Source organism: Chrysoperla carnea, chromosome 5 (assembly GCF_905475395.1).
Source record: "Chrysoperla carnea chromosome 5, inChrCarn1.1, whole genome shotgun sequence".
NCBI classification, from domain to species: domain Eukaryota; kingdom Metazoa; phylum Arthropoda; class Insecta; order Neuroptera; family Chrysopidae; genus Chrysoperla; species Chrysoperla carnea.
Window position 1 is genome coordinate 21778159 of NC_058341.1, and position 25678 is coordinate 21803836.

A 25678-nucleotide genomic window follows, 5' to 3' on the forward strand; every position below is an offset into this window, starting at 1 on the left:
CTGCTGGCGACCGCATATTGTAGTGTAGACAGGCGCGATTGACCTGTAGGGTCAATTATACATTATCCGTCGTAATATTCATCTTCTTTTTTTTAAATTGCATACATATTTATTTTATTGGATTTTGAAGTCGACGATTTCAAGCAATAGAAAAATAATTTTCAAACCCTAGTCAGAAAATTTTGACTCTTTGGAAAGCCGTTGGATCCATTCAATAATGAGAATTAAATTATACCAAGGGTCCAGGATATAATATATGAAATGAAATTACTGTTATTTCCCTACTCAAAAAACGCCATTAAAAAGCTCGTATGGATTCCTCCAAATTCCATTTTCATCAAGCGTGCTTGGAATGCAATTTTTGAATTAAAATTGTTAATTAATGAGCTTTGCTTCCTTCCCCCCTAAAATATTCACAATTGATTTAGACTTAGTCCAACTTCATATAAAAAACCAACAAGTCTTTTATCAAAAATTACCCTGCCGCACATACATCCTCAAACAATAAAAACTATCCCTAATTCCAATACTAATATACTTTGGACACTGTGGAATAAAAGGTTTTCTACCAGTAATAAACATATAATGTTTCAATGCAATTATAATACCCTTATCAGAACTGAAAAATTTTTTGCTGTCAGTACCTATTTCATGATATATAATTTTGTTTACGAAAAGATTAAATGTTAAAATAATTATTACAGTACCTACTACAGGAATAAAATTATATTTCTTTATAATCACAAAGTCACGCTATGAACTAAGCACGCAAAAGCATTGAACTCTTTTCTTTGAAATATTAGCAAATGTATATAATACCTATATTAAAGGTGAATAACAGAATGAAATCCGACACATTTTAAAATTATTTATATGCACCAACTACAAAAAATTTATTTGGTCCATTTGATCTTTTTTCCGGTTCAACGCGAAGGCCTAACCGCGAAAGCCTCACAAAAAGTAGCCGCCAAGGCTGGTTTTTGGTAACTTTCTAGTAATTCCAGGGGCGTAGCTACCGCCGTATTTGCCGTATCAATTATACGGGGCCCCCGGGCCACGGGGGCCCCCAAAGTGTGTAAGGAAAAAGAATAAAAACTTTCTAATTTATTTTATTTTACAAATGACAAAATTCTATAAAGCAATTCCTTTTTTTCCCGCCTTAAGCGTGCGTTCAAAAGTTGGCAACACTACATCGTTATGGCGGGCGAATTATTAATCCTGTTTCTAAAGCTCTACAGCATGAAAATAATGACTTACAGAAATCTAGTATTTTATTAAGTAATCTTTTAAATAGACTGTGCCAATTAAGAAATCAGAATTCATTTAATAGTTTGCTAAATGAATCCAAAGATTTAGCAAAAAAGTGGGGGGTAACAACTGTTTTTAAAAACAGTAGGCGAAAGATAACGAAGCGTTTTTTTGATGAGTTATCACAAGATGAGAGAATTTCCGACCCGGAATCCTATTTCAAAGTCAATGTATACTATTGCTGTTTAGATATATTAATTTCTCAAACTAAAGAAAGATTTCAGAGCCTTTGCAACCTGAGTAGAATATTCGAAATATTACAACCGGAGAAACTCCTATCTTCTTCAAGCGAAGAGATATTAAACGCTTCCGGAAAACTGTCTGCTAAATACAGTAAAGACATCTCACTTAATCTTTGTGACCAATTAAAGGCTCTAAAAACATGCTTAAATTCTGAAATTAAAAAAATTTATTCCATTAAAGAACTCATTGAATTATTGCTAGTAAAATTCAATAGTCTTGCATCCAGTTTTCCCGAGGTAATCACAGCATGCTTTTTATTCTTGACCCTTCCAGTTACAACCGCAACGGCAGAAAAAAGTTTTTCAAAATTAAAACTAATAAAAAATTACTTAAGAACTTCGATGGGACAAGAACGGCTGTCAGACATCTCACTATTGTCCATAGAGGCAGAAACTTTAGAAAAACTAAAATCATCATCAGCCATAAATGATTTAATAAATCAGTTTGTCGATAAAAAGGCAAGGAGAGTGAATATTTAACATTCGATTTTTATTTGTAAAATGGGTAAATTATGTGATAAATAAATATTACTTCTCACAATATTTTTTTTCTTTTGTGAAAAATCTTCACCTCCATATAAGGGCCTCCAAAAAAATTTTTATACGGGGCCCCGACAAGGCACGCTACGCCACTGAGTAATTCTACTAATTGGAAGTAGCTGTTAAGTATTATAAAGTACTCAAAAAAAAGAAAGGTCAGCAATAATTATCCCACGGGATCATACTATCGGAATAAAAAGTATGCTATGTGTTAATCCTGGTTAATCCATCCTCACAAGCTTTGGAAATTATAATAGGATATATTCATTAATGTACTTTGCTTAGTTTAATTAATGCAAAAAATAATTTTAAACTTATAATTTATTTGTACTTTCTGTGAATTTTTGTGATAAATTAAGATACAAATCTCATACAGTAAAGCCTCGGCATCATTAAGTTTAGTACTGCCGACTACATACTACATTATACTATATCCCAACCTTCACAGCTACTAGTAAGATAAAACTTAATAAATAAAAATGAATTTAGAAGTATTCAATAACAGCAGGGTATCAATTAACGAAAATGTTGTAAAACATTCATTTAAAAAATGATTTAACTTATTTAAGCTGTATGGGAGCTGTTTCCAAAAAAATTATCTTTTATAAAAATTTTATGGAATTTACTCCCAAGTGAAACGGAGCCTAAAAAAATCTCCTTCACCTCACCCCACTACAATACTATTTCGGACTACCTCACGATTTAATGTCGATTAAAATGGGTTTTTACCATCCTAAAATCATCAAATTTAGGAGAGACACTACCTCTTTGACACACACTTCAAGCCAAAGCTTCCCGTTTTGAGAATGCGGAATAGACACGGTTGAAGACGCAGCACTGACTAGTAACTCTGAAATTTACAGCCGTTCTCAGATGACTCACAATTACTACACTTTACCATAGAGACCAATAAGTTTTTTAAATACTCAGTAAGGGTGAAGGAATAAATCCGCCAATCCTTGGTTTTCTCATGATAACCAACCATTTAGTTCATTTTTTCATCACTTTGGCGTTAAAGGGGGCTGTTATTACTAATTTGCAGTTCTTTACATGTTAATGTTATACAAATGTCAAATTAAAATTATTGTAAAACACGAATTAATTAAACTTAATGCATTAAAAATTGTGAAAATAAGAAATCAAATTGCACAAATATTATTTTTCAAATGTAAATTATAATAATTATTTATTTAAATTTGTGAGACAATAATATGAAATTTTCAATGTAAGTCATAACTGCAATCAATACAATTATATATGCATCCATACAATTCTATAATTAAAATAGTGTATCGTTACCATGGAAACGAAACTCACGCACGGAGCGAATACAAATAATCCACAAAATGTTAATAAAGACAATCAATTGAGAATACACACAAAGAAATTTAACGAATTTTAATGACATGCAAACGAATTTTGAAAGACTTATTGTTTATTTATTTAAAAATATATAAAATATTGTTTCCCCAACAACCATTGAAATGGATAAATTATTATCAAAACTAATAGATGGCTCTACACGGATATAACGTGTAGAGCCACCTAGAGAAAGGTACCTTCAGAGAACGAAAATAGTAAAAATTTTACAGGGAGTTGCAGATCTGTTTTAAATTAAAAACTATAATCTGTGTATTAAATATTTTATTACAAATGCCACATGAAAATAGTTTTTCTCCAATATGAATCCGTTAATGTTTATCGAAATTGCTTGGTGTATGAAATATTTTATTACAAATATCACAAGAATATGGTTTTTCTCCACTAAGAATTACAAAAATGTTTAGTTCGTTTATGCTTATCTAAACCAGTTTTAAAAGCAAATGCTTCCTTACAAATATCACATGAAAATGGTTTTTCTCCACTATGAATTCGTTTATGATTAACCAAATGATTTTGTCTATTAAATGATTTTTTACAAAAATCACATGAAAATGGTTTCTCTCCGCTATGAATCCGTTTATGTTGAATTAAATTACTATGTTGGCTAAATGTTTTATTACAGATATCACATACAAATGGTTTTTCACCACTATGCATCCGTTTATGTGTAACTAAAGAGCTTGGTGTTTGAAATGTTTTATTACAAATATCACACGAATATGGTTTTTCTCGACTATGACTTCGTTTATGGATAATTAAACCGGTTTTAGTCGTACATACTTCCTGACAAATATCGCATGGAAATGATTTTTTTTTGTTATGAATCCGTTTATGTTGAATTAGATTACTGCGCTGGTTAAATGTTTTATTACAAATATCACATGCAAATGGTTTTTCTCCACTATGAATTAGTTTATGTCGAGCTAAATCATATTGGTTCTTAAATGATTTATTACAAATATTACATGAAAATGGTTTTTCTCCGCTATGAATCCGTTTATGTATAACTAAAAGGCTTGGTGTATTAAATGTTTTATCACAAATATCACACGAATATGGTTTTTTTCCACTATGAATTCGTTTATGTATAACTAAACCGGGTTTAGTAGTATATGCTTTATTACAAATATCACATAAAAATTGTTTATCTCCATCTTCGATATGAATCCGATGTGATACTTTTTCATTTTCTAGAACGGGTTCGTCTTCTGGTATTTTATCTTGAATTCGTTCATCTTCCATTGTAAAATTATCTTCTAATATTTCATTTTTGATAATTAATTCTGTATGTATTTTATTTTCAAGTTTAATATTTTCAAAATTAATCACGGGTAATTGTTTTTCACTTTCATGAATAGGTTCATATTTAACACTAACACTGCTGTTGTTAAGTATTTTTTCTTCCATTATATCACTTCTACTGTCTTCTAATATTTTATCTTGAATTCGTTCATCTTCCATCGTAAAATTATCTTCTAATATTTCATTTTTGATTATTAATTCTGTATGTATTTGATTTCCAAGTTTAATATTTTCATAATTAATCGCGGGTTTTTCACTTTCATGAATAGGTTCATTTTTAACACTAATACTGCTGTTGTTAAGTATTTTTTCTTCCATTATATCATTAATTCTGCCTTCTGGTATTTTATTTTTCTTAGTTAATTCTGAATTTAATTCTTTTTTACCTTTTATATTTTTGTTTAGCTCAACAAATAAATTATTTGCTATTCTTTTACGCTTTTTGCAGTTTTCTGTCAAGAAAGCTTTGCAGTGATGCCAACCAATGCCAACTTTTAATTCGCAAGCCCACTAAACCACCATTAACTAAATAGACGGTAGAAAACGTAAAGTTTCAAATAAAAAAGTATTTTTACCACAAACCTTGCTGATATTAAAATATTAAATTATTTTCCAACTAAAGTTAGAGTAAAAATACTAGTTTTACTGGTAAAATCACTGAATTGGCAACGCTGCACGTAATCAACTATAAGTTAATGCTTCGTGAACTTATGGCTGCCGATTACATAGACATATAAGTCTATGTCTATGGCCGACTATGATACATACTATGACATGTATTCATCCGATATTTTATTTTACATTTACTTTCATTTAAAAAAAAATGTGAAAAAGGTCTATTGAGCAATTGGCAGTAACATTTGATTATGTCATTGTCACAGTTGGTGTCGGCAGCCCAATTCATCCTGCTGCGAGACGCTCGCCAGACGAACATTCCATTAGTAAGGTTATCTGTCAACTAAATAATGTCGACAAAGAAAAAAGTAACAATTTTAAATGTAAATATTTAATATATACTTTTAGGAATACTAAAGATTTATGTAAATTCTGTTTCATATAGTTAGAATAGAACTCGTAGTACATTAATAATATAAATGTACATTACATGTCACTTATGTTTTTAAATATTAATAAAAACACACGTGTTACCTGATTTAAGAATTTTACGATTATCTAATATGGACTTTGCAAGAAAACAGCTGGAAAAATATGGATGGGCAGAAGGTTAATTTAAGAAATCAAATTTATGCGTGTAACGACTAACAATTGCAATATATTTTCAGGAAAAGGATTAGGAAAGAATGAAGATGGTATTTCAAAAGCAATTCGACCAAAATTAAAATTTGATAGTGCTGGAATTGGTCATGATCAAGCCGAACAATTTACTTATCATTGGTGGGAAAATGTTTATAATCAAGCTGCTAATAATATTAATGTAAGTCGATTTTAATTTCAATGTGTTTATTTCTAGACACTTCGATGTGATTTATCAAAAAATTGTTTATACTCAATCGTTAAAAATTTATTCTCTAAAAAGGTAAAGAAAACAAAGGATTCGATATCAGTAGAATTAAAAGACGATTCAATAAATATCACAACAAAAAAGTATACAAAGTTTAAAAAGAGTAAAAACAAGGATAATTCGAATACAATGGAATATGGTGTGTTCTTAAAAAAGTCTACTCTTACTCCATCGGGAGTAGAGTTAATTGAAGGAACGCAAGAAGAAATAATTGAAGAAGTCACTGATGATACCTCAAAACCAAAGTCAAAACGTAACAGTGGAATTAGTTCCTTAACTGATGAAGAAATATTTGCAGCCTGTGGCGGTCGAACGGCTCATAAGTAAGTATAGGTGGTTAGTTTTATTTTTAATAATACATTTACAACCTTTTAATACTTCGCTCAATTTAGAAGTGAAAGAATAGGGAAAAATAGCTTCCATTGGATAACTCTCTTAACGCTATAACTTAGACTTTTAAGTAATGTTAACGATAATTGATGAAAAGCCTGGATATTTTAAAAGCGTCTTTTGACATTTTCGTAAAGTGTCACCAATAATTTTGAATATAACTACGATTAGTTAATTTGATGAACACTACATTGCAATCGAAATACGGCAGTTAAAAATGTGTTCAATTTTAAAAGACCCATTGTTTTAAACCACGAATCTAGTAATTATAGTAGGAATGTTGTATAAAGTTCTACTTTAGACAAGGGGGTGTATCACTCAGGAGGGAAGCAATGTGCTTACTTTTGATTGGCTGCGGGTCTCATTTGCGGGAAATTCAAATAGAAAGATAATATTTCGTGTTTTTAGATTTTAATATTTCTATATCCATGGTTTTAGATTGCCTCAAGCAATATGCCTGCTTTTGATTGGCTGCGGCTGTTCGCACTCTTAATTGCGGGAAAATTTAAATGAGTAGCGAATTCTGCGTGTGTTGTAGATTGATCCGAGCAAAAAATCTTTCTATGTAAATAATTCGTTAAATAATAAAACTAAAACTCCACTTATTTAAATTAAGATTAGGTTCACGGGTACATAATTCAATACATAAATAAGTAATAATTTCCCCAAATAAATTTTTACATTAATTTCATATTTTAAAAATTCTATAATACGTTGAAATTTAGTATTGAAAATTAATCGACGTATTTTCGAGACATTGTTAAGTCTTCTTTTAAATTTCATTAGTTAACTTATAATAGTTGTAACACTAGGATTGAAGATTGAATATTCACTAAATTTAATAGAATATTGTTGCGTTTAGGTTACTTATATCGTTAAAAAAATTGTTTTAAAACAACCATAAATACTTCACGTATTTATTTTTCTTTACAAATTTTACTTTTCTTTTGAATACAAGAATACTTATTTATGTTGTCCACACACGTCAACCATATGTCAAACATGTTTTCAGCATGCACCTAGTTAACAGCCAATAGAAAGTAGGCACAATGATACCCTGCCTCTTCCCCCTGAGTGACACTCCCCCACTCGGTTATACTCAATCCCTTTTAAAATATTCTTATATCCATGTTTTAAATATTGTAAACAGATAATTTTCAATGTCGTTTCCATGCCTTCAATTTTATAAACAATTATCTTTAAAATCGCAGGTAAATAGGTTTAAAAATTCTGTCAAAAATTAACGAATAAAATTATAAATTCTTGTTAATTAATGTCTTAAAGTTCACTAAAAAATTCTACAATAGAGTAATTTTGTATTAAAAAAATTTTCAGAGGTGCTCGTCACGGATTGAATCTAAAAGGAAAATTAGCGCGTATCGAAGAACAGGAAAGAGAATTATTAAAGAAAATGCAAGAAAGAAATTCGGATGCAAAAACACATGTTAGTAAGAAAAAGTCTAAAGTATCACCATTATTAATAGAAAAAGACGAAGAAGTTCCTGCTAAAAAACAACAAACGGATCCCTTTTCAATTGGATTAAACGATTCGCTAATTGAAATTGGACCAAAATTAAAAAAATCTAAAAAGTGTGAATTTTGTAATCATAAACGATGCCGATGTAGTGTATTTGACGCCGATTCCAGTAATACGAACGTAAAAAAATCTGAATTGGGAAAACGAAAATTGAATGGCATACACGATTCGTTACCAGCGTATGTAGGTAAGGCATGAAAAAACTACAATCAATCTTCATTAAAGTAAAAATAATTTCGTTGAATACTAATGCTGATATCAGCACGATCATGTTATCCGTGGCGCCATGATTTGACGATTTTTTTTATCAATAAATTAAGTGAGAATAAAAATCATTAAAATTATTAGTTAAAAAATTGAACTTCTGATTTGATGGAGATTTGTAACTCGATGTCTCTTTATTCTGCTTATAGGCGCTGATTCAAAATACGAAAGAGTACGAAATCCAAACGAAGATACGAAAATTTATGAAAGTCCACAATCAGAAAATGCACAAAATAAACGCAGAAAACTTGGTACATCATCGATAGAAGAAGAACAAAAATCTGTTGTTAAAAATACATCGTCAATTAAACAACATAAAATAAAAAATAAAAAAGGAAAAAGAATGAAAAAACAATTGCTTAAAATTTCGGATTCACTAGAAAAGTTTAACATGTCGGATTAACTAAAATTGTGTTTTAGAACAATTAAAAGAAAATTCCGTCTTTATTTATTTTAATGTTATTTTAAAATAATAAAATACAGTCAGATTTACTTAATACGATAATAAATTGTAATTGTGTTATTTTTTATAAGTGTTTGTTGGTAATTATTAAGAAAAATTTAAATATATTGTAAATTGTATATTTATCTTCGGAATAAAACGAAATTCAACACAAATTTTCTTTTATTACAAGTTATATGACGGCGCAGGAAGACAGGGGGAAGATTCCTCAACTGGGTGCAAAATAAAATTCTCCGTAATACTGGTAATAACATAACGTATACGCAAACCTGGGGCAGAAACTAATGGAATAGTATTGATGACATCAGATAATTAGGATGTTCCCACTTTGTAAAATATACTTATCTATCAATTAGAATTCTTAAAACTCTGCTTTGAAATCACAGATTGTAAGTTTATTACATCTATTGTTTAAAAAAATTTTGTACATAAATTTTATTCGGTTTAAAATTGGTTTATCAATAACAAGATGAGTGAAAAACGAAATGACCATTGTCGAAAATCTTAAAAGTTGGGTGTTGGACAAAATGATTTTTCCATTTTTTTTTCTTTATCTTCTTATTGGATTATCGCCCTCGATAAACATTAAAGCCTGTTGCGCTGTTAAAAATTGTTCTGAAAGCAAAATGAAAATCAGTTCTGAAATGACAAATAGTACGTACGCCTGTGCACAGACATGCTAACTAAGGCAAACAAAACAATATTAGTCGAAAATTCCGGGAGAATGTGGGCGACTGTTGTTGTTGATCTATGCTTTACCTATGATTTTAAATGATTAACACAGTTTATTTAAAAGAAATATATTTATTTTAAATTATCTAAATATATGCTTACATCACAGCAATTCCTAACAAATTAAAAAAAAAAATTTTTAATAAAAATCTTTGGATAAAGCAATTAAAATATACAATAAAAGGGAGACAAATACATTAAAGGAATGTAATTTCTAACAAGCATAAAATATAAAGCTGTTTATGTGAGATTACAATCAAAACTGTGAAACACAATTTAAGGACAAAGAGAGTGAAACAGTACAATAATTTGGAACTCAAGTTGACACAACTTGTTTTTTAATTCTTGTATTAAAAATAACCAAAATTTAAAATGCCGTTTTACGTGGTAGAAGAGACAGCATAGATTGTTTAATCGATCTTTGCGAGAGTATGCATACTCAAAGAATTTAAAATCGGTCGTAAATACAATTTTTTTGGGTAATATGATTTGTTTCATATTCCCTAGTTTGCTAACTGTCGGTCGACTGCTAGAAGGCTATCGCACGATTAGAAACTGAAATACTACCGCACGACAGTTTGGTGTGTAATGAACGCTACTCTAGTAGGAAACTTTCCTATAGGAAACTTAAAATACGAAGGCCGGCTTGATAAACAAGTGCGATATCAAAGTATTTGGTTTTCTGTATGTATATATTTCACATACAATTCATTTATTATTTGCAGTACTCGTTCCACTTTCAATGTCTCAGCGTGTACATGTAAAAGAACAATACAACACATTGTTTTTATTTTAATAGACCTTTTAACCGATTTGCATTTATCTCGGGCAGTTGTCGAAAAACTATTCAAGCAATAAAATACCAAATATCTTCTAACAACGCTTTTTGATAAAAATAGAAAATATGACATTTTCTCATTTAAAGGTTTTTTTACAGACTGCCCGAAAAAAAATTCTTTTTTTATTATTATTAATAAAAAGGTCTATAACAAATCAAATCTCACTAAAAATCATATTATATATTTCATAAAAATTATTTTAGCATTTTAATTATTAGAAGGTGGCACACTGTGGCAAATTTAAATATAAAATTGGCGCAAATTTAATCACTCTATTGAAAGGTGACATCATTTTGGTCAGTAGGCAAAATATATAACCATGTTTGGAGATGCTCATTAAACGACCAAGCAAAAGGCCGGAGGGTTTTGATATAGTATCTTTTTCACTTACAAAGTGCGGCCCGAGCGGCTATTAAAGGACACTGGCTTGGCGGCAGGCATGTTGAAGGCCTACGACTGACTGTATCACGATTATCGCTTGAACTGGCTTGAGCCTGCCTTTTTTTCACCTCTCCGACCTTAGGTCCGTTGACGTCAAAGCACTCATGCTGTTCTGAAACAGCTCCAAATGGTTCATGGAGAACTGGCCGGGGATGGGCCAACTCTTTTCGATATCACAACGTACCCTATGGTCTAAGTGTGTCTCACCCCCCAGGACAGTCACTCTAACCTTACCTACAGATATTCAAAACAGAGTGATTACAATTGTGCCTCTTTTTACATAGCAAGAAACAGTTGCAAAAGTGGTTTTAAAAAAAGTTTTTCATTATTGATTAATCATCTAAATAGCACTTATTTTTATAATAATATCAAAACGTATTTGTTGTTTGATGATTTTTTTTAAATGTATGTTTTTTTTGTTTAAATGTGAAAGTGATATGCTAACTATTGGCATATGAAATGTAAATTAGTCAAAAAATTGTTAAAATACTACAATAGGTACTGTACTGTATTTACTGTAATTATAAAAATTGTTTTTACTGCAGTTCACTCTCAAAGGGGTGCTTTCATTGTTTATATACTCCAACAACATTAAGTGTAAACTCAATATTTTTTAAAATGATAATCAACTTTATCTCTAATGTATTAAAATATGTATAAAATTCTAGGTTTCTAAACATTTCAACATAAATTGAGTTAGAATTAAATAATTGAGATATAATTATTTGGTTTAAGATATATTAGCTTTTTTTTCATCATCAACAGCTTTTTATATTTAAACTTTTTCCTTTTTTTGTGTTCGAAAATGCTAACTAGTTATTTTACACGTTAGTTTCCAAATAATAAATGAAAAGGAGAATATTTTCTTTGGAAAAACAGAACATATATAAGAATGGTTAAGGAGAATCTTCTCTAAAGGTGGACGATCGATCTTCTTAACGTATATTGATAGCTATTCACTTACACACTTTCCTACAAGCTTCAGCCAACATAATTTTTCTTATAACAAAAAGTGTTCAGGCAACATAATTTTAATTATAACTCAATTTTTGTTGTATTCGAGCAAAAATTTTTTTTTAATGGGAACAAAAATAAATAATAATATCAGAAGATTTACGTAATTTTTAACAAAGAAGCACCATTTTAAAATTAAAATAAGAGTATTCAAAACTAATAAAAATAAAATATATGTACTTTCATTTTAAAAATGCAATGAGTCACTTAAAAAAATAAAATCATGGTAGTCTTAACTTGAGCTTTACTTAAGATAAATATTTAGAGGTATGTGATTGAAAACTTAAATGTTTTCATTCTTTCCGGAATTTTGATTAAAACTGAAAGGAATATTGTATTCTGAATGATATAAAAATAAACAAAATAATATTTCTCGATTGAAATCCATTCAATACAATTCTATGTTTTGAAAATTAAAGATTCGAGCGCCAATTAACGACATACATCTTCTATAATATTGATATGTTGCCTGGGCGGTACAAACCATTTCAGTTCAATTCAGAGTTTTGAAAGGATTTCAATAGGAATTAATTAATAGAAAAAAATTGAAACCCATTTTCCATTTCAACTCCAAGATTGACAAGGAGTTGGATTTTTGAGTAAGGGTTGTTTAAAATGAAGAATTGAAATCCCATATATTTTATATCTACTCAAATTTACAAAAATATTTGTTTTGCTATTATGTAAATATAGTTTCTATCTATAAAGAGGCATTATTATAAATAAATACAAATTTCAATTTGTATTTATACAATTATTAATAAAACTTTTCTAAGCAATATGAGTTTTTATTTTCATTGTTTTTTATGTTTCAATAATTATTAATTTTTTTTTTACATCTTACAACATTTTTTATAATTTTTTTTTTATTTTTTAACATTCAAATCGGGAATAAAAAATTCTTTCAGATTATTAAAAGAGCATCCTTTAAAAAATCATAAAAATCCTATAAAAAGTTGTATTACTAATTTTCACGAAAAATCGATTCAATTTGAAGAATTTATATAATTTTTCAAAAGAGAACCCCCTTAAAGATTTGATTTGAAATTTTATATTTTAATCAAACTTTAATACAAATTTTAGCACCCTAAATTTTAAATGCTATTGAAATTATTGAATTTTTTTTACAATATACTGGACAAATTATACACTACAGTTTTATTAGGGTAAATGGACTTAAGGTTATACGAGCACGATACAGAAGAATAGGTAGCAACTACCGTAAAGAATGGGCCAAGAACTAATCACTTGATATCATTATCTTGAATGCGAATACTTTTCTCAGTTTATATCGTTATCAAATCTACTTTCAAATGTTTTAATTTTAATCTAGCCTTAACCTTTTTGAAGTAACCGCGTTCGTACAACATTAATTTAAAAATTTCTATTAAAATCGAATTAGATAATTTTTAGCTACACTTTTTTGAAACAAATAAAAATTTTGAGTAAAAAATTAAATTGAATTCCGAGAATTGAATCGAAAATAAAACGAATGAATGCGAAAATTATATTATTTTTTCACGAAATAGCTGCACTTCATGTTATTCAAATTAAGATAAGCATTTTTGTGGGCTATATTATACAACTTGTTAAGAAATATATCCTTTAGAATGTTTTTATTTGGCCCTGAAGGGGATATATGTTTACAAAATGTACTTCATATATTGATGTCAATACATTTCGACCATCATAATGGTTGCTGATTGAAATCCAACTGTTTTTTTCGACAGACCAGTTCTTACGCTAAAAAAACAAATGAGTAAAAAAATTTGCTTTTTCCTAATTCGAAGTTTTGAATGAATTTCAATAAAGAGTTAATTTTTTCGATTCATTTTACTCAGAATACAATTGAATTTTCTAAGCAAGGAAGTGAACTGAAAAAGATTATAATCTACTTATATTAAGTATCATGCACACTATTATCAGTGTTTTATCTCACTACATTGATTGTTTTATTTTTAATATTAATTTATATTTACAACAATATAAACAATATTAGTTATCGTTCCATCAACGTTTTTTTTTTTTTAAATAGAATTACTTTTCTTTCAGTTATAATTACAAAATATATTCACAAGAAATATTTTAAATATACAATATTATATTCTAACTCACCTAAAATTTGCATCAATTTCAACAATTTTTAATATATTTTCAAAACAAAAACGTGTTTTTTTATTAATTTTTTCATTTAAAAATCTAAACTTTTTTTTTTTACAATTATTAAGCAAAGAGTATTATTTTTTATTAATACAAGATAACGAAAAAGTAATTATTCGATAATAATAATCTTTATTCGAATAAAACAATTTTTATATCGTATTGAATACGTCACGAAAATCATAATCGATCACACGTTTAAGTGTTTTAACATTTTTTTAATAGTTTATTTTGAAGTGTATGATTAATCTGCAATAATAATTTTCATGATATTAACTTCATGTTAATATTGTAAAAATTATTCAAAACGGGATAACTACTTTTACATTATCTTGTACTTACAAAAATAGAAATTATAATTACATTTTGATATCAATTTTTTATAATTAAAATCAATATGTAATTTCGAAATGATTTACCTATTAAAATAATGATTAATATTCAATGGACACAAACAATTTTATTAAGCCTAAAACCCGTTTTATTAATGCATCCAACATATGTTGTCTTCAAGGCACCCTGCGCAAACATCTTTGTTTTATTTTAGTTTTACTGATAAATTTTATTCAAGTACGACTACGGGAAGAAAAATAAAAAAATAGCTGCAAATAACAAACTCCAGTAAATGAGTGAACCAATTTTAATAAAAAATATGGGCTTGCGATTGATGCAAATCGTTTGAAAAGAAACAAAAAAGCATAAATTTATATTCTATGGAAGATAATATTTGAAAGTGAAAAAATTTTTTCTTGATAAATACTATTTCAGCTTAAGAAAAAAAGCACATTACTAAAAGATTATTTACGAACTCGTCTTTTCGATTTCGATTAATTTTTTACAATGATAATGCACTTGGAGTAATTATCAATTTCATCAAATGGCGTCTATTTTAATAAATTTGCGGATCTTTTCGAGAGAGCCGGTTGGAAGGAAATGTTACCAATATAAATAGTCATGATGGAAAGTAACTTTACTTTTCAATGAGCTAATTAAGTGGATATAAAAAAATAGCTGCTATCTTTAAAACTAGATTTAAGTTTAATTATTGAGCTATAGTCGTTTATTATTTAAAATTACTAAAACTATTAACTATTTGGAAAATTTCACGTCATATATTTATAATGGATTTCTCCGTTTGTATTTTATCAGTAAAACATAAATTTGAAATGCTATCAAGAAATAAAAATATTTTCTAAAAGCTCGTGTAAAAAATATTTTAAAACATTCTATTTAATTCTGAATTGCTTAACTCAATCTCACTTATTTGTTAGTTTAATTTGTTTATACTATTTTTAATTTGTATTTTTTTTTTTTTTTTTTTTGTAATTTTTTATTATTATTTATAAAATATACAAATTTGTGGTAAATTTTCAGATAATTTCTTGATGTTCAAATTCTCTGATATGATTCGTGATAAATGACCCAGCGAACACATAAAATTGAATGCAGATTTGATAAAACTGATATCCTGCAATGGATTCGGTCTAGTTTGCAAAAGCCTGGTTAACCCTATGATTGCGTTTACTCACTGATCCTCGGGTTTGGCCAAATGCCAAATGAAAACCTCCATGAAATAAAATTTTTAATATCATATTGCATATAATTCTGGACATAAAATGTGATTCAACTGTGACATTTTGCTAATGTCCAAAAAATGTTTACTGGGGAATCATATCAGGATAAAAAACCAAATATATTTACAATTTCATCAAGTAAATTAATTGAAAAACAACCATATGAATACATTTTAATTAAATTACTTAACAATTACTGTTTTTAAAAGCTTCTGAATCATAATATTCAGGAGTTATACGAGTTTAAATAAATAAATAAAAAAACGAATCTCCGTTTGAAATGAAGGTTTTGGATAAATTCTAAAAACTACTTATGTTCTACTTTGGATGGAATCAGAGATTACAATAAAATATACACAATATACACAAGAAAAAAATCCAATCCAAAAAGTCTTTCGTTAACATTCCTTTTAATTCGTTAAAAATATAGAAATCCTACAGTCTTCTTTACTCATACAACATCTTTATTTTTACATAAAAATTAAAAAATGAGAATAACAGCGATCCTATAATAATAATAATAATAGTCGGCCGATAGTTGGATAATCGTGCAGGTATATCAAAGTGCACACGTTTTTTCGATTTACATTATGCCGATAAAAAATCTTCGATCTACGGTGGTACTTAATGAATAAAAAGAGATATACCCCGGTTAATTAAACAGTCTAAAAAAAAAAGTGTAAACAACTGAAACCTTTTCGATGTCGTATGAAAATTACCTATTTTCATTCTAAAACTAAATCACTTCTTTTAAAATGGCCACACTACATAAAATCAATTTTAATACAAAAACAAAAAGGTGAGATCTGGTCCAAATATTCACAAGTGAATTTTTTCTTTTAAAAAATCACTACTTATATAAATATGAAACATTTTATACTTACGTAAAATATGTTCATGTTCGATCCAATTTATGTATTTCGAGAATTACTGAAACCATTAAAAAATAATCAAATATGGTTTAATTACATTCATTACTGAGTTATTTTTACCCTTGTTCTCATGGATCTTGGCTTGGCGTTTGCTATTCGTAATTGGCAAGCTACTTCGAGCCACGATGAATAGGTCTTCAACGATACGTGATTCGAGTAAGCCTCAAGCCACGAATCATTGATTTCATGATATTATTGTATATATAGGTATATTTTTCTTAGAATAATTACGATAATTATTGATTTACTAAAATATTTACGAGCGATTGTCATTTAATATTATAGCACTGGCAATTTTCTTTAAAATTAATTTTATGCAGCTTAAAAATGCAAGCAATAATACAAAATTAAAACTTATTTGTATAAATTATAGACGATCGTAAAATGGATTGATTTGTTGCCTCGTAAGTAGTCTATTTCTGGGGAAAATATTTGAAAAATGAATAAGTTTTAGAAACTCTGAAAAAGTTTTAGGACTATGAAAAGCTTTAGGAACTCTGAAAAAGTCTGAATTTTTCAACGTTTTTTGACTGTCTAATTCATACTTAATTAGTCTGAATTCCAAAAACGTTTTGAAATTCAGAGTTCCAAAGACTTTTTCAGAGTTTTTAAGACTTATTCTTTTTTTCAAATATTTCTTCCACCAGGGGAGGTTAAAAAGCTACACACCAACCAAACATTATTCACATTGACGCGCTAATCATATGGCTCTGGTTGCGAAAGCTGCTTGTACAAGATAATAGTTGCAGACATTTTTAGAATAGACATAATTTAAAAACATATCCACTGTACGATCGATTAAAAAAGTTTAAAAAATAAAATTTTTCAAAAATATTTTAAATCATCTTATACAGGATGTTTCGTCATGCACGTATTCAAAGCGATGATAATATAAAGAAAATATTTGATCCAATGTACCGCATCGCTAGATGAGAGAATGAATTTTTTAATTCTTAGATAGTTTTATCGACAGGTATCGTTTCCTTATATTGAAAAAATAAAACTCATTTTCTCTTACATCGATCATAAAGGGCTATTTTGCTAAAAATTTTATTCTCTAAATTATTGTATTGCCTGAATGCGTGCATTACGGAACTCTTTATATATAAATGTATATTTATAAATCAAACAACTTTGTGCACATAAATAAGAAATTAAAATAGTGTGCGATAATTATTATTAAGCTAAGTCTACACTTCAAAGTTTTGTTTTATAATAATAAAATTTGATTTTACAGTTTTTACAGTACATACTTAAAAACGTACGGGATTTAAAAAAACTTCAAGTGAGCTAAAACCTTCAAAATTTTTATATTTATATATAATAAGGGGAATAGATTTTGATCCACTTTCAAAGCTTATAAAACGTTGTGTCTTTTTCAAGATGGTCTAAGCTTTGATTTAAAAAAAAATTAGATCTTGGTGTTACAAAAAAGGTCTTACTACGTTTGGTTGGAACTTTTATTTATATCTATTCAAAAAGCGCCAGTAGTGAATTGTTCAACAATGTATATAAGTGCAGTGTAGACATGGCTTTTACTCGAGGAAATAAAATCGAATCAACTCCTCGTAAGTTGATTTTCATGGGAGCCGGTGGAAAATATTTGTCTGAGTGAGTAGTTTTCAAATGTATATGATTTTGAGTACACCCAGGCAAACATTTGTTACCTCCCTGGATAAAAATCAACTGGCGTGGAATCCATTCCTGAGTCAAATGTATTTCCCCAACTATTAAGTTAATTTAAAAAAAAAAAACGGCACACATTTTATTGAGGTGATTAAAATAAATACCAATTAAAATGAGTATTTACACACAAAAAACACATTTTGTGAAAACAAATTTGTTATACAAAATCTATCTAAAATATAATTCTTTTATTTTGTTGTGATTTTAAAATATGTATATAAATCTTACGAACAATTATTTTTACTCTTTGCGCCAACAACAATTCGACTACGTTTTGAATTTCTTAATTTTTGTGCAAATGATTCCATCACACGTGCAACTGGTAATTGTGGTGATGATGTCGCTGATGTTATTAATTCAGCTTGATGTTGTAGATGACATTTTATTTCTAAATCGGTTTGATTTTTTAACATTATATACATTTTACTTAAATTCTCTGGTGATACTTTATGTGAGGTGACGATATTTTTATATATACATGGATCAAATTTACGTATTTCATAGGCGAATGCTGGATTACTTCGTGGTGTAATATGAGCTTGATGTGCACACAAACCTGCATTTAAAAATGGTAAAGTTGTATAATATTTTAATTATTTATTATACAGTGTGAGCAAAAAGTCACTATCCATCATGAAGGTATTATATATCTATCTCTTTTTTTTCATTAAAAAAGAAATATTATATTATGTAGAACCCTGCCATTATAGGCGTATAAGGTGCCTTAAAACTAGTTAAAGTAAATAAAATTATACCTGTAATGTAAACATCTTCTAAATGTAGCAATGGTGTTTTTAATGCGGCTTTATACAATCTTGTAACAACGTCTGCTGACATAACATAACCAGTACCTGATAAATAATTGGGATACACTCGTCCTGAATACATAAATTTCGGTGAATACCTAACAAAAAGCGCATAAAGTGAATATACAAATAAAAATGAATGTTTGGAATTAATATAGTTCACTCGTGACAGCCGGAGCTAAAATGACATACTATACTCTATATTTATTTTATAAGTCTGTGGCATTTTAATTCTAAATAAAAAAGTTATTTTACGAGTGAACTACTTTAAATGATCAATAGTTACCATTTATTTTTGGTGTCAGCTATAGGACGTGCACCACATATTAATGAACCAATTAACATTCCTCTAGGATTAATTCTAGCATTTAATAATTTTATTAAATTTGGTACATTCACATACATGTCGTCATCCGTTTTCATTAAATATTTTATACGTGATAAACAATGTGAACTCACCCATTTTAACATCATTACTGATTTTAATGTTAAATTATTATATGAATCAATAAAATGTTCCTGAATAATATCCTTATGGTAATTGCTTTCTTCATCTACTTTAGCCTAAAATTAAAAATAATTGTTTCAAAATGTAGTCGTATAGTCGGAAAATAATCATGAAAACCAATTATTTGCAAACTATTTTCAAATCTAAATCTCAACAGAAAAATATATTGGTTATGACCATTCTTTTTGTAAATCCAATTCATAAAGAGATAGAGAGAGGGGTGAGAGAATTCTGCTCGATCGTGAGACATAGCCGCCTCTTCACTATCCAGACCGGTTTTCTGAATCAGATGGTATTAAGTAATTTATCTTTCCCTGTAAGATTATGTATATCGGAATCTTCTTCTACGTTTTGTTAACATGGTTTCTTTTGAGTTCGCGGTTTGTTCGATTCAGACCTTGATCAAACTTTAATTGAGCTGAATGTGGTTTTTTGGCCAACTTTACATCCATTTAAAAATTAAATTAATCAAATAATATTTTCTCACTTGTAATGTATTATTTTCAGGTAATCCCAATAAAAATCCAATTCGTACAGTACTATTATGATTAGTTGCATTGTATTCACTAGCCCATGATTTTCGTATTGAATTCCTTTCTTCAAAATTACCAACAGCCGAAGATACAATAATTAATAATTCTATTGGTTTACGATCCGGACCAGCCGGTATAACTACTTCGGTCGTATCATCATCACTACACTGGCATAGATTTAATGCTTCATGTATCGATGTTGTATTATCAGGAAGTACATATGTTCGTACTTCTCTCGATGTATTGTAATCCCAGCCAGGAATACCAGCTAAAACAAACAATCCAGATTTAATATTTATCATAGTGCAGGAAATTTTACGCAAAAATAACCAAATTTGAAAATAGTCTTAGAAAAAATTTTAGGAACTCTGTATAACTCTGTATTTCACGTTTTTGGACTGTCTAATTTAGAGTTATCCAGACTTATTAAGTCTGAATTAGACAGTATAAAAACGTTGAGAAATTCAGAGTTCCTTTAAAAAACGCAGGACCACGCTTGTGTTAGACATCAAGAAAGGGCTGCACCACGCTTGGGCTCTACATCGTTCATGCGCAAAAACGGTTGTAAAAAATAAATTGTAGATATTTATGAATTTGTTTAGATTTAGTATTTGAACTGGATTTATTATTGAAAAAGTTTTTTTTTATAAATATGTGCTTTTTTTCTTAATGAGAGGAGTGTAGGAAAAATATTGAATAGATTTTATTAATATCAATGTGCTTATCGCATATTTGAAACTAAACAAACTAATTGGTTTAAGTAACCTTTGCCCTTTTTATAAACAAATTTTATACGTTACTTATGATAAATAATTTGAATGATTTTGGAAGCCATACACTGAATTATTATACAGGAAATATATTTATACAGGGTGACTCATTTTAAATGAAGCAGCTTAATTTTTTTAATGATGCGTTTTTTGGAAAAAGGTTTCATTGAAATTTGTTCTGGTCTGAGGATCAATAATATGTACCTATTCATTACCAAAATTTGACAGATTTTTGTATCCGATTTGCATCGAATTTTCCAACAAAAGTTGTTTGTTATTTTATAAAGAATAATTTTCTTATTTCCTCAATTTCTCACCAATTATGAACATGAGTTGATTATAAGTCAAGATAATTTGTCCAAAAGCATCACGTTAAAGAAATATTTCACCGTTTCTTTTAAAATGGAGTCATCGTGAAAGTTAAAAATAAATTTTCATACCATTTCTCATATCGACCCGATTTTGTACTTGATGATATGCTGGTATATATAGAAGAAATAAAAATGTTATGATTCCAAAGAAAATGACAAGACATCGCATATATTTTCTACTTTGTCTTTCACGTATTTTTATTAATTCACCAGGTGTTAATATTCCACTACTAGATGATATAGATGTTAAAGAAGGACGCAATATTCGAAAATTGGGTGGTGGTTTTAATGACGAATAGCGTTCCATCTAAAAAATTAAATTTAATTTTAGATTAGTCTACCATAGCACTGTCATTGATGAAATAATCAAGGAATTAACTAGAGTATGTATTATTTGTTTACATTATTCATAAATTATTATATTCGTTATTAACGAAGAAGTATAACTTCTCACATGATATTTATGTCAAAATATGTTTATAATGTGTCCAATATATCGTATTTTCTAGGATACAATTTTTGGCTGGTACAAACTGCGATTCGCTATAGCGATCCGAAAAAATTTAAACTTAGAGGTCAAATATACACTCTATGGTACGAAGAAGGATCATTATTCTAACATTGTGGAAATTATTTATCGTAATTTATTTTTTTGGGACACGGTACAGCAGTACATTTACGCAAAATGTGACTGAAATTCTGAAAAGTAAAATCCTCAGAATTTTTATCGCTAATAATTGGTATACGATTTTCCACCGGAAGGAATTTGGATAGTTCCAGAAGCCAATACCAAAAGCTTTGTATCAGTTCCAGCATTATATTAGATTTTTAACAGTTTTTTCAACAATCCGTACCGGAATACTACTATGCCTAATTATTAGCAACTACATATGTTTTACCTGCATATTTAAAAATTCAATATTATGAATAATATTTAAGAAAATAATTTAATGATGAAGTGAAGATGTTAAATAAACTAAAGTTGATTTAACTAATTAAACATAGTTACATTATATATTAAACTTTCTTCCAAAATCCTGTTTGCAGTCTTTAATTAAAGTAATCATCGTATTAAGGCTAAATTTAGTCCAGTTTATTCGATGTTATAACAATGTCAAATATAATTATTTTATTTAATAAACACTGTATTTTATAAAATACTTCTATAATAAAGTACCTTTTCCGTTAAACAAAAAACATAAATCTGTGACTTAATATAAATTAAATTGTAGATAAAAATATTTTCAGCTATATAATTATATTTGACATTGTTAATAACAAAGATAACAATGTTAATTAAATTGTTGCATAATAAATCACTTTATTATTAATTGTATCTGTTTAAAGTGATCAAATAACCAAATACAATACGGTACGGAAGGTCAAGAAGATAAAATTTTCAATTCAATAAAATATTTTTAATTTTATAAATTATACTTACATTTGTATAATATATATTTTATTTAACACCATATTGTTAATCATAACTAATATTATGAATTAACAATAGTTTTGTTTTTTAGTCAAAAATAATATATTATCATTGTTAAAGTTTTTGTAGGAACCACTTTTACCTTCATTATTTTTTCATATGTCTAACTTCATGGTCGTTCAAATTTTCACATATTTCAACAAATACCAACTGGAGAATGATGAAAAACTTTTTTGTTTTAATTTTCATAATGAAATTTAAATATAATTTTTTTTTCTATTAACGTCACAGAAAAGGAATTAAATAATTAATTTATTTCATATTTTTTTCTAAAGATAATTTTAAAAAAATATTTATGGCTTCATTGTATTTTAACAGAGATGATAAAGTAGGAGTCTATTTTGATCATAATTTAACATGACTTTAACAACTATAAAGTTAACGTAGCTGTCAAGAGATGGCGTTACGTATATTGTCTATGCTAAATAATTTCAAAAGTGAATTCGAGAAGTATATTGCATTCTTAGAGATATGAAGACTCCATTATCTTTTAAACTTGGATTTATTCATTGGATCAAGATTTTATCACAACCAACAAAATAGAGAATTACAGAAAAACTACATACAAGATCCTTTAGCTTCACGGTTATCCATAATCGATTCTTTATTTAATAAAAGCCAACTTAAAAACTCTTGAATCGCAAATAAACTCAAGACCCTTTGACGTAATTTAAAGATATTTAAACTATATTGATAAGAGTTACGATTCGAAAATTGAAGTAGCGACCTATTTTTCGAACTGAAAATCAGCCTAGAAGACGCTGTATACATTTACAAGCATTCGTAATATAACGATATTCTGAACCGTTCACTCGACTACATTGAGATGCTGTTAACAACACCATGTTACCACTCTACTTGCAAGCGCGTTTTAATAAAATCGTAGTCACGTTTATACCATACTCTGAGGTGATATAAAACTTTATATTAAAAATGTCCCACATTCATCCCATGTACCATACGGATGGAGCCAGAATGGTTATGTGTAGCGGAGGAGGAGTGTCTCAAATGGATAGAGATGAACTACCTACTATCATCCTAACACTTTAATATATCTATCTAAACGATATCTTTTATTATTCCAACAGGGCTGTATTTATTATTAACTCTGAACTGGAAATTTTTATCATATCTTTACGTTTCATGGTCAGGACAATGTCTTAACACCATTTTTAGATTGACGTTTGTATGTCATTTGCGTTAGGGGACATTTTTTTGACCAAGATTTCTGGTGATTGAGGCAATCGTGGCATAATAACCTCAAGATGTGCAAAAAAGACTGCCAAAAGAAATTGGAACCGGAGGGGGAAGATATTTGATAATTGGGATAATGATTAAATTTTGTTTATCACTTCAAGTGAATAATTCATACTGCACAGAAAAGTGAAATTGTTGAAAATATGAAAGTACGCAAAATATGAACGTTTAAAACTCCTAATTAAAGAAAGAGAAAAAATCATTAATGAACCATTATTGGTTTTTTAAGTTACAATTAAAATATTTGCCTGACTGCGTATTATAGATTCATTTTGTCCTCTATAACACACTGTTATGAGGCCAAACAAAAAATTTAATCTATTCCAGTAAAGGAATCAAAAGTCCCTCTAAATTTTTGGACTTGCTTTGCAAAGAAAGTAGCAATAGTAAAAATGTAAAATATTTCAATCCGAAGATATAGATTTATTGTTATTGAATTGGCTAATGTCGATATTGCAGCACTAATATCCTAGCATTTGTTTTGGAACGAAATGACGACTGCTGTACTCTGTCGAAAGGTTAACGTGGACGGCCATACTAGGCGTGACCCGAATCGACTTGTCGGATCACGCTAGGTGAGCCTTAACAACATGCAAAGAGAATAGATCAACATATTTTATCGACTGGTGATCTGGTAGGAACTGGCACTTGGCCAGATAGAGTAATAGGAAAAGAAGTAATTTGATACTTATTCCGACCTTTATTAGTTTTCTTTGAGTAGGTATATTTTTTGTTTATATAACAGATATTGGGTAGAATTTTTTTTAGAATGAACAGGAACACGGACGGCTCTCCATATTCACACAAAATAAGCAAGTAAATATCACATTTATGTAGAAATATATATATAATAAGATTATTTTTCTTATAAACGGCAGTTATTGCAATGTGTTACCCATTTAATATTAGCTCATCCTTATATCCTTTTTTATTGGCGTACATAATATGTTACAGGGTGTTAAGCTTGTTTTATATAATTTGCAAAAGAAGGAGTTTTGGATTTACAAACCTTTATTTGTATATAACTTATCATGTTTATATTAATTCGCTTTCTTGTAATATTCTAAGAATTTCTATTTACATTTTCAAACTCATTACAAAAATTCCCCTAATAATAAGAAAGTTTCCATGGGAGAAGTCATCACCCCCACCCAACTGAGCAAAACTTTTGTAAAATAAAGGTATCCATTCAAATCATTGAAATATCCACTATCCACTTATTAATCCACTAATTCATTTCATATTTCACAATCCACAAAAAGGCAACCTCACCCATACATAAATACGCGACCGTTTTAACGTTGGGTTTTAGTTTTCAACGGCATAACAAAGTGAGTGCATGTTTCATAACTTGAAAATGTGAAATAATTTTAAAAAAGCTAAAATAGTGTATGTAACAGCATCCCGAGTAACATTTTCAAGGAAGGCTTTAAGTACACCGCGAGTTTCTTCATAAATTAAACCAGAGATACGTTTTACTCCACCTCGTCTTGCTAAACGACGAATTGCAGGTTTTGTAATACCTAGCAAAACTTTTCTTTGACATTTTGAACCCCATTTTCCAAGACCTTCAAGACGTACTAACCGTTATTTATTCCTTAATTATTCATTA

The 25678-nt window shown here is 28.5% G+C and overlaps 3 protein-coding genes across 3 annotated transcripts; 1 reads left to right on the plus strand and 2 right to left on the minus strand.

The window, feature by feature from the left end:
• Window positions 1–3854: 3854 nt before the first annotated feature.
• LOC123301054 (zinc finger protein 271-like) lies at window positions 3855–5109 on the minus strand. The gene has a single exon (XM_044883782.1). The coding sequence runs from the start codon at window positions 5091–5093 to the stop codon at window positions 3855–3857; it is 1239 nt and encodes a 412-aa protein (XP_044739717.1). The 5' UTR covers window positions 5094–5109.
• A 583-nt stretch (window positions 5110–5692) lies between these two features.
• On the plus strand, window positions 5693–8965 carry LOC123300239 (G patch domain-containing protein 4). Its single transcript, XM_044882771.1, has 5 exons — window positions 5693–5999; window positions 6059–6210; window positions 6313–6620; window positions 8023–8411; window positions 8638–8965. Exons 1-5 carry the CDS (start codon window positions 5954–5956, stop codon window positions 8889–8891), a joined length of 1149 nt encoding a protein of 382 aa, XP_044738706.1. The 5' UTR covers window positions 5693–5953; the 3' UTR covers window positions 8892–8965.
• Window positions 8966–16114: 7149 nt separating this feature from the next.
• LOC123300160 (beta-1,3-galactosyltransferase 1-like) lies at window positions 16115–22810 on the minus strand. The gene is made up of 7 exons (XM_044882661.1): window positions 22759–22810; window positions 21387–21624; window positions 20131–20444; window positions 19422–19699; window positions 19085–19233; window positions 18562–18885; window positions 16115–16641 (listed from the first exon to the last, which is right to left on the minus strand). The coding sequence occupies exons 2-7, from the start codon at window positions 21622–21624 to the stop codon at window positions 16607–16609; spliced, it is 1338 nt and encodes a 445-aa protein (XP_044738596.1). The 5' UTR covers window positions 22759–22810; the 3' UTR covers window positions 16115–16606.
• Window positions 22811–25678: the final 2868 nt, after the last annotated feature.

Coding starts and splice junctions, on each gene's coding strand:
- LOC123301054 (XM_044883782.1), bottom strand. CDS start 5,093: ATGGAAGAAAAAATACTTAACAACAGCAGTATTAGTGTTAAAAATGAA.
- LOC123300239 (XM_044882771.1), top strand. CDS start 5,954: ATGGACTTTGCAAGAAAACAGCTGGAAAAATATGGATGGGCAGAAG. Junction 6,000..6,058: donor AAAATATGGATGGGCAGAAG/GTTAATTTAAGA, acceptor ATATATTTTCAG/GAAAAGGATTAGGAAAGAAT. Junction 8,412..8,637: donor TTCGTTACCAGCGTATGTAG/GTAAGGCATGAA, acceptor TTCTGCTTATAG/GCGCTGATTCAAAATACGAA.
- LOC123300160 (XM_044882661.1), bottom strand. CDS start 21,624: ATGGAACGCTATTCGTCATTAAAACCACCACCCAATTTTCGAATATTG. Junction 19,234..19,421: donor GCTGACACCAAAAATAAATG/GTAACTATTGAT, acceptor GCTTTTTGTTAG/GTATTCACCGAAATTTATGT. Junction 16,642..18,561: donor CGCAAAGAGTAAAAATAATT/GTTCGTAAGATT, acceptor TAATGGTTTCAG/TAATTCTCGAAATACATAAA.